We start from the raw sequence: 9,163 nt of genomic DNA, 5'->3' as shown, positions 1-9,163 counted from the left end.
ACAACAACCCCCTGAGCCGGAAGACCCACAGCCAGATCAACAACTACTACGCGATCTGGTCTTCCACTACGACGAGGCGATCTCACAGTTCCGCGACACAGACCCATTGTCGCGCCCCAGGATCCCGAAGTTGCAGCATTCCCGCAGGCTGACAAGTGCAGTAAAGCTCATGAACGAGCACGTTCTTCCGCTGCACTTGGTTGATGCTGAGAACATGGAGGAGCTGCAACTGAAAGTGTACTGTGCTGCTGTGGCGACCGCCAAAAGTTTAGGATACCGTATTAGGCCAAGAGGCGGACTGCTCCAACATCTCCGTGAAAGGCGTGAGCCTCCATGGCGAAGGAGATTGGAGCAACGGATCCTAAACAAGCGCGCCGCAATTGGAAGACTGATGGCGTACAAAAGAGGCAGCAGATCGGCGAAATTATGTCGCCAAGTTGCTGTGATCGTGCGACCTACTGAACTTCGCCAGCTGGGAGCTCACCAGCTGACGGAAAAACTCGACACACTGGTACAGCAATTGAGCGTCCTAACTAAAAGGCTGAAACGTTACTCTGACTCTGCAAAGCGCCAGGAACAAAATCGGATGTTCAGAGATAACGAAAAAGCGTTCTACGACCACATTAGCGACGAGAAGCCCGACTACCGCGAAGGTTTGCCAGATATTAGCGATGTGACGAACTTCTGGGCTGGTATTTGGGAGACCCCAGTAGAACATCGCGACGGGCAAATGTGGTTAAGACGGGAGGAGGAGAGTTGTGGTGAAATTGGAGAGATGCCAGCTATCATCGTCGGAGAGAACGATGTCCGCGAAGCCTCGCGGTACCTGAGGAACTGGGCAGCACCGGGCCCCGATGGTGTCCAGAACTTTTGGCACAAGAAGCTGACCGTCGCACATCCAAAGATAGCTGAGTGCTTCAACAAGGTGCTACGTGACCCACACAACCTTCCTGAATTCGCCACCCGTGGCGTCACCTTCCTCCTCCCGAAAGACAGCAACACATTGAACCCATCAAAGTACAGACCGATAACGTGCCTATCGAGTCTGTACAAAATACTGAGCAGCATAATTACCGCCAAAGTTTCTGCTCACTGCGAACAGCATCACATCATCGCAGAAGAGCAGAAAGGATGCAGGAAAAATACGCATGGCTGCAAAGACCAGGCCATCATCGACGCAGCCATAGTCGGCCAGGCGGTATATAACCAGCGGAACCTAAGTATGGCCTACATCGATTACAGGAAGGCTTATGACTCCATACCTCACTCGTTTCTCGTCCGGGTATTGGAGCTATACAAGATTGATCCCGTCGTCGTTAGGTTCCTGCAGCATGCGATGAGGCAGTGGAGCACGTCTCTGCACCTCAGTGATGGGGAAAATGTGTTGCAGTCTAGAACGCTGCAGATAAAGAGGGGGATATTCCAAGGCGACTCTTTCAGCCCGCTTTGGTTTTGTCTGGCACTGAACCCCCTCAGTAGGACGCTCAATAGAAACGGTCATGGCTATAAAATAAGGTATGGCGACGGCGCCCACGAAGAAGTGACCCATACCTTCTACATGGATGATCTCAAGGTCTACGCTGATTCACGTCAGCGTCTAGGTGTAGCTATCCGGGTTGTCGAAGACATAAGCAGGGACATCTGCATGGAGTTCGGCCTCGACAAGTGCCGCTGTGTCCATCTGCTGAAAGGGCAGCTTACCGAATCCGGAGGTTACGAGGTCTATGACGGCGAGTTCATAAGAGACATGGTTCGTGGCGAATCCTATAAATATCTTGGATTCCGACAGCTCACCGGGATTCGCCACTCCGACATCAAGACGGAGCTGCGAGACAAGTTCTTGAGTCGAGTGAACTGTGTCCTGAGGACTTTCCTCAACGCGGGGAACAAGGTACGCGCGATCAACACATTCGCGGTTCCCCTGCTGACCTTCAGTTTTGGTGTAGTCAAATGGAGCAAAACTGACCTAGAGGACCTTGAGAGGAGGATGAGGAAAGCATTCAAAGAGGCCGGAATGCACCATCCTCAATCGGCACTGGAGAGAGTTTCACTGCCACGCAAAGAAGGGGGACTTGGAATAGTCGACATATCTGCACTGTGTGTTGCCCAGGTACGACAACTGCGCGAGTACTTCGCAGAACGCGCCAACCAAAACGCGCTATACCGGGCTGTCTGCGCCGCCGACAGAGGATACAGCGCTCTGCACTTGGCGCAAGCGGAGTACCAACTCAACTGCAATCTGCAGACAGTGGAGGAGAAGATTGCAGCTTGGAAACAGAAGGCAGTGCATGGTGCCCACCCCCATCAACTGGACCGGCCACACGTCGACAAGGCCGCATCTAATCTGTGGCTAACGCGTGGTGAACTCTCTTCAGTAGTAGAAGCCGACATGATAGCCATCCAGGACAGGATAATGCCGACGAGAAACTGCAGGCGGTACGTCTGGCATCAAGACGTTGATGACATTTGCCGGATGTGCCATCAACCAGGTGAAAACATAGAGCACATTATGGGAGGCTGTCCCGTTTTGGCCAACGCAGCCTACACCGAGCGCCACAACAACGTGGCCCGTATTGTTCATCGACAACTGGCGCTCCAATGTGCTCTACTGGAAGACAACGTACCAAACTACCGGTACCTGCCTGCACCTGTCCTGGAAAATGACCGTTTCAAGCTGTACTGGGATCGCACTGTTCTGACCGACCTCTCGATCCACCACAACCGCCCAGATATAATGGTTTACGACAAGAGCGACCGCAAAGTCACCATCATCGATGTCGCTATTCCACTGAACCAGAATCTGGAGGAGACCCACGGTCGCAAAATCTGCAAGTACCGACCATTGGCCGTGGAGCTCAAGGAACTGTGGGGGCTAAGGGAGGTCCCAAGAATTGTTCCAGTCGTTCTCTCTGGAACTGGAATTATCCCGAAGACACTTCTGGAAGCGCTAAAGGTGTTGAACATGGAGAAGGAATTGGCCGGCATCCAAAAGTCGGTCATCCTTAGCACCTGCGCGATTGTCCGACAATTCCTCGGTCAGGACTAAAACAGCACGAGCATGCAGATACGTGCATTCCGCAGAGCCTAGTCCCCCTTTGGCATTCAGTAGCCCGGGGGCAGGTGAAAATTCTGGCTAGGTTCGCCTAGTTAAGAAGTGAGATAAGTCTGCTAAAAAAAAAAAAATCTCAATTGTGAAGTTTTCGTGTGTGTATTCCTATAGTAAATATGTTGTTTCGGCAATCATTAGTACTTCTATCTTTTTGGAATGAGCTTTTTAATATTTTGAAGTAAAACTCCTATACGCGCAGTTGACATCTTAGTATTTACCCAACCTTAATGACAATATCTCGACCACTCGTCAAATCATCAAAATGACGTTTTGATTTTTTGATTTACATAGAAAAGGCGAAGAAACCTAACCTTAACCCAAAGGCACGTACAAGTGAGATTGGAATTTGCGAAACAACACATGAATTGGAAAGCGAAGTGGGATGAGGTTTTTTATTCGATAAAAAGAAATTCAATCTTGATGGTCCTGACTGCTGAGCGTATTTTTGGCATGATCTTCGAGAAAATCTTCAAATTGAGCAGGAACTTTGGAAGGAGCAGTCTCATGGTATGGGCTGCTTTTTCAAGACGCCTCTAGCAACAATTTCGACAATAATGAATCGGAAACCTCTTTGGAGCTGTTGGCTAGTGTACTGATACCGTTTACCGAAGACCTAATGGACGACAACATCATCTTCCAGTAAGATAATCCGGCCATTCACGTCAGCAAGAAGTTTTTGTCACGGTTTCCCTAGAAAACATTCAGGTTTGGCCAGATCGTTACTTAAACCCTATTGAGAACCTTTGGGGAATTCTGATAAGGCATGTTTACACTGGCGGACAACAATTTGGAACAGTTCGTGAGTTGTTAGATATGAGTGGAATAAAATTCCACAAACAATGCTGGAGAATCTGATTGATTCAGTGCGTACATGTTACATGTTTTCATGAATTCGATATATTGTACATTACACAGTAGCAGCCATTTAGCCGTAAGAGTATTTTTTTCTGTTCCATTACATTATGGTAAAATACAGAGTAATAGCCATTCAGGCATAAAGGAGACAGTTGATATTCATCATTGTTGGGTTATTAATAGAACAACAGCTCGATGTTTCATGCAGAGCAGAGCAGTTGCATGGGTGAATCGATCTCCATTCGACCGTGGTTCGATCTCCATCGCTGATGATTGTTGCGTGGACCTAGTTATTCTATAACAACATAAAGATAGTCAATTGAGGGCCCTTAGTTTTGAACTCACGATCGATCGCTTAGTAAGCAAACGCGCAACCAATGAGGCTACGAAGACTTCCTGTTATGAATTTTTTAAAAAAAAAAGGAAAAACTTGACTTTTCGGACCACTCTAAAATGGAAATAACCAAGCTATTGAGTAAATAAAAATATACGGATCTAATATGTTCCGATAAGGAACAAAATAGCCACTTTTCACGAAACCCTGAGACCCACTATATCGGGTTGGCATGGAATGACTGTATTTTTATATATATTTCTATAAATCTCATTATCAGTGGCGTCGAGTGAAGCATTCGCACCCGGTGCGGAAGAGTCTGGTTGCAACCCCACCACTCCCCCATCTTTTCTTAGATAAAAAAATAAAAATTCAATTATTCAAAACATTACGAACTCATTCAAATTGTACTGTACGGTTCAAAAATTAAACTTCAGACTTTATAAAAATCAATTACAAACATATCAGAAACGTACTCTTCGCGCCTTGATTGGAGTAAAATTATTAAAAACATTTTCTTACTCAATCGTCTTTGTTAATGCGTTTTCAAATTAAAAGATCGATTGTTTTTAACGTGAGATTGCGATATAGCCAAAATAGTTTTTAATGAACTTAAGCTTCGAAAAACTTTTCTCGTCAAACGCAACCGAAACACATATCGTTAGAAACCGTTTCAGAACCAGCACTAATGACAGCAATTTTTCTAAGAAATTCCCCTTCAAGATAAAAACAAGATCTTCACGGGTATTCCAATTGAGAACGCCTTTTGCTGTTATTTCTGCAGGGATATGTCCTTTAAATCTTGGTATTTCTTATTCTTTTTTTCTTTCAGTGGCTACTATGGCCGAATGATTAGCGTTACACGTGTCGAGATGGATACTTCGGGTTCGATTCTTTGACTTGCACTGTCATGCGCGTTTGTTTGAGCTTTCTATTCAAAAATACATTTTCGGCGTGCTCGTTGGCATCCGTATCACAACTCAAAATGACGCAGCGAAACACCACAAACGATCGTTTTATAACTAATGTTTGATACAGGTCTACCAGTGCAGAATGTTGTCCCATTTTACCGAATCCGATAATAAGTGTGTCACTGAATGTTTGGTTGCTATCGAAATAATACCCTCAAATGATGTTACCGCAAGAATTTTTCTTGCATATCTCCTCAATGTTGTAGAACTCAGGCTCACTTCCGTTTTTACTAGACCATTTTCAAACTTGGATACCGGCATAAACAAACCGAATTTCCAGCTTTGTTTTCTAAGTGCGGTTAACGCGTATCGTTCATTCAACCTGTTCATCGAGCTTTGTTTGTAACGGCACAGGCGAACGTGGTTTTGATACGCACAGTGTATTCATTACGCTTCGGCCACTCGACGAGGGCTGACCGTTAGGCGCGCATCGAAACACTTCGGTTGTATTGTTGTGCTCGTCAAGGTGAATGTGAAATAAGCATCTTTTTTGCGAGATCGCCGGAGAATGTGGAACTGTTTTGTTGTTCTCTTCCCGCTGTTCTTCGGAATCGATTTGACTTTCTCGAGAATTTCACTGGAGACGTCGACAATTGACTTTAAGCACTTATTGGAGGAAGAACTCTCGAAGGACAGTGGTAAGTACTTCATATGTATCACTTGCTTCAACAACGTTAAGCTTTAATTGTTTGTTTCAGGCTGCAAGATATCTTTGAATAAAGATCTAAGCCTAAAGCAGCCACTGTTTCTTGTTCCGGGAACGACGAGATATTTCACGCCGATTATCAATACCACAGACCTACTGTTTCACGAGGGGGAACTGATAGAACTGTTTTGTACGCGTGGTTTTGCCGATTCTAAAGCACACTCAATCGTCACTTCATGCAACGGAAATGATGAGTTTGTTTACGGAGATGAACTCTACAACATATCACAGCTATCTTGCAAAAGCCCTGCTTTCCACGTTGCAATCCGGACCGATGAGCGCTGTTTCAACAATGGCACCCTAGTGAAGATCGGATTTGAACTGGACACAAGATTCCTACAGCTTTACGAGGTGTGTTTCGACGAGATAGTTCGCCGCACACATTACGTTAAACATCACCTGTCACCCTGGAATAGCAGACATCAACCCACCACCAGGCCTTACTTTATTCAGGGTGCTTTTTTTCCGGACACCAAAATATCCAATCTGTATACATTCGAAACTCAGAAGCGAACTTTGGGTAGAATCCTTGGGTCACCGGAACGTGCTGACGCTCTGTTGGATGTCAAGAAGGATCTCTTTCTCGCGCGCGGCCATTTGGCTGCGAAAGCGGACTTCTTTTTTAGCCACCATCAAAGGGCTAGCTTTTGGTTCATTAACGCAGCTCCTCAGTGGCAGAAGTTCAATGCCGTCAACTGGCAGCGTGTCGAAACCGGAGTGAGGGATCTCATTGCTCGGCGAAATATGCATGTAACCGTTTACACGGGAACGTACGGAGTGCTGGAACTGGCAGACGCCAATGGAGATATGAAGGAGATCTATTTGGATTTCGATCCTGACGGAGACGATGAGGGACGGGTGCCGGTGCCGAAGATCTATTATAAAATTCTTCATGACGAGGAGAATGATGCTGGAATTGTGTTGGTGGGAGTGAACAATCCACACGCTACTTTGGAGGAGATCGAAGAGGGGTACATCTTTTGTAATGATCTTTCCGATAGAATCAATTGGGTGCAATGGAAACGGGATTATATCCCCGGTGGATATTCGTACGCTTGTGATGTGAACGAATTCAATGCTATGACGAAGCATCTTCCACTGCCGAAGATTTCGCGATTGCTAGTTTAGGTAATTCATTATGATAGATACGTACCAACAGTAATAGTGTTAGAAAAATGTAAACAATACTCAACGGAAGCAAGTTGTTCGCCATTACTGGACTGGTTAGTGAACGAAGATAGTTTTTGAACTGAATGTGTTGTGTAGTTGTTTTGATTCATTCACTTGTTGTACGCTGACTAAGTTTGATAATTAGGGTTGATAATGAAACGCAAATTGGCATAGCTAATTATGGTGGGGCCATGTTCACATTCGTCAATGTTGGAAGCTGACTGACTGCAGAGAGTTGATATTGAAGACAATGATATTATTTATTAATATTTATTTAGCCATAACAAGACAATAAAATATATTTTTGTATAATTTATTATATAAATTGGTAGTTTACTGTTCTTGTGAAACAGGGAAACCCTGGAATCATGAATTTGAACGTTTGTGGGTACATCGAGTTTAATTCGTTTCATTACCAAAGATTGTCTTGATAGCATATCTAATCTTACTAAATTGTGGATTTCAAAAACACAAATGAAATCGGGTTCTATTGAAAGTTTTCATTTAATATTTTTATTTAGAAAAAAAAATCCTGACGGTAATACGGATACCGTTCGTGGAAATTCTGATACTTGCTTAAAATAACTGATTCTAATCATTTTTGATATTCTCTTATGAAGTAAAAGTCAAGCCTTCGAAATTTTTAGGTAGAGTCAAGTTTTAATTAGAAGTTTCCAGATATGAAAAATATGGTACTAGAAGGGATCTCCAAATATCAGTAATATCACTCCTCTGACGAATAATGCACCAGTTGGTGAAAGACCTTGGCGTTTGAGCCCCAACATTCGTATCAGCTGCTGTATATTTAACGCATAGTATTCCACCCATTCCTCTACCTTAAAGCCAGTATCAACAGACAGTCAGGAGTACCAGTATTATTTCTTTCCTAACGGCCGGCCGGTCTTCAAGAACTGCCTCCTCAGGGGTCTTAATGTTACGATTATGGACAACTTCCATAAAAGGTGCATTTGAATTGATAACTGTGCTGGATCTAATCGGAAAATTATCAACGGACCAAATCCTCGTAATTTTCACGTTATTTTCATCAGTTTTATCGATTGTAGAGTATGTTGGGATATGTTTATTAGTACTTAATTGGGATTAATTGGGATTTCTATGGCAAATATTACGCCTTGAATGTATTTTAAGTAGCAAGCTTTAGACCACATTCAAAATCTCGTTGTAAATGTCAAATAACTTTACTATATAATTTTACTATTGTATTCAGCGCAACAATAGTAAAATATAGCAATTTATCGTTAATTTACGCTACTTTGCGCATTGTGACGAGAGTATGTGAATGATCAGAATTTGTGCTATCAGAATCCAGATAATTTTAGTCTGAGCAAAACAGTCGAAAATCAGATCGTTCCACCGGGGTTTTCTGTACTTTTTGACGTAGGACTACGTCTTTCATTTCTATACCGGGGTGTAAAATCAAAGTTTCGAAAACGAAAGCGTTACGCCGGAGACCGGGATTTTGAGCGTTAATAACTCTTAAACAACTGAACGAAATGGTATGATAAACATTTCATTCGAAAGATAAAATGTCTACGCGTTCTATACTTGTTACTTTTTGATCCAAAAACTTGTTTCAATCGTCTTAAAATTGTTTTCAAAACAAGTTAATGAAATCACCAATCGGTATATAAGCGAGCGCCGCTCGGAAATCCACTCAGTTCTAATTGAACAGCGATGGGAGCATGTTGTCGCTGTTGTGGTGAAGCTCTCCGTTTATCATGAAAGCGCGGATGAACGGTGTCACCTGTTTGTGCACCCTAGGTCAGAAGGGAATCCATCAGGAGGAGAGTGATGCCACAAACGGTTCCCCGGGAAGACATCGCTACACACACATACACGCGCGGAATTCTTTCCGTTTGGCTTTCCATTCAGCATCGAGAAAGTTCCGGAAAGATCTAATCATTTCTGGAAAATAATCTGCCAGTTCCTCTGGGAATTTAAAAATACATTCATGTGAAAGAGTTTATTTGAATGTTTTCTAACCATATAACACAGCG

General features: G+C 43.8%; 1 protein-coding gene across 1 annotated transcript; it reads left to right on the top strand.

Moving 5' to 3' along the window:
* The first annotated feature begins 5,657 nt into the window (after positions 1-5,657).
* LOC129768548 (uncharacterized) lies at positions 5,658-7,429 on the top strand. The gene is made up of 2 exons (XM_055770275.1): positions 5,658-5,907; positions 5,968-7,429. Exons 1-2 carry the CDS (start codon positions 5,778-5,780, stop codon positions 7,101-7,103), a joined length of 1,266 nt encoding a protein of 421 aa, XP_055626250.1. The 5' UTR covers positions 5,658-5,777; the 3' UTR covers positions 7,104-7,429.
* Positions 7,430-9,163: the final 1,734 nt, after the last annotated feature.

Source organism: Toxorhynchites rutilus, chromosome 2 (assembly GCF_029784135.1).
Source record: "Toxorhynchites rutilus septentrionalis strain SRP chromosome 2, ASM2978413v1, whole genome shotgun sequence".
Classification (NCBI taxonomy): domain Eukaryota; kingdom Metazoa; phylum Arthropoda; class Insecta; order Diptera; family Culicidae; genus Toxorhynchites; species Toxorhynchites rutilus.
The sequence above is the reverse complement of the archived record's forward strand: the minus strand, read 5'-3'. Positions and strand labels throughout refer to the sequence as shown.

What these genes read in the sequence shown, in the direction of transcription:
- LOC129768548 (XM_055770275.1), top strand. Translation starts at nt 5,778, where the DNA reads ATGTGGAACTGTTTTGTTGTTCTCTTCCCGCTGTTCTTCGGAATCGAT. An exon ending in AGAACTCTCGAAGGACAGTG is followed by an intron (nt 5,908 to 5,967) that starts GTAAGTACTTCA and finishes TGTTTGTTTCAG; the next exon opens with GCTGCAAGATATCTTTGAAT.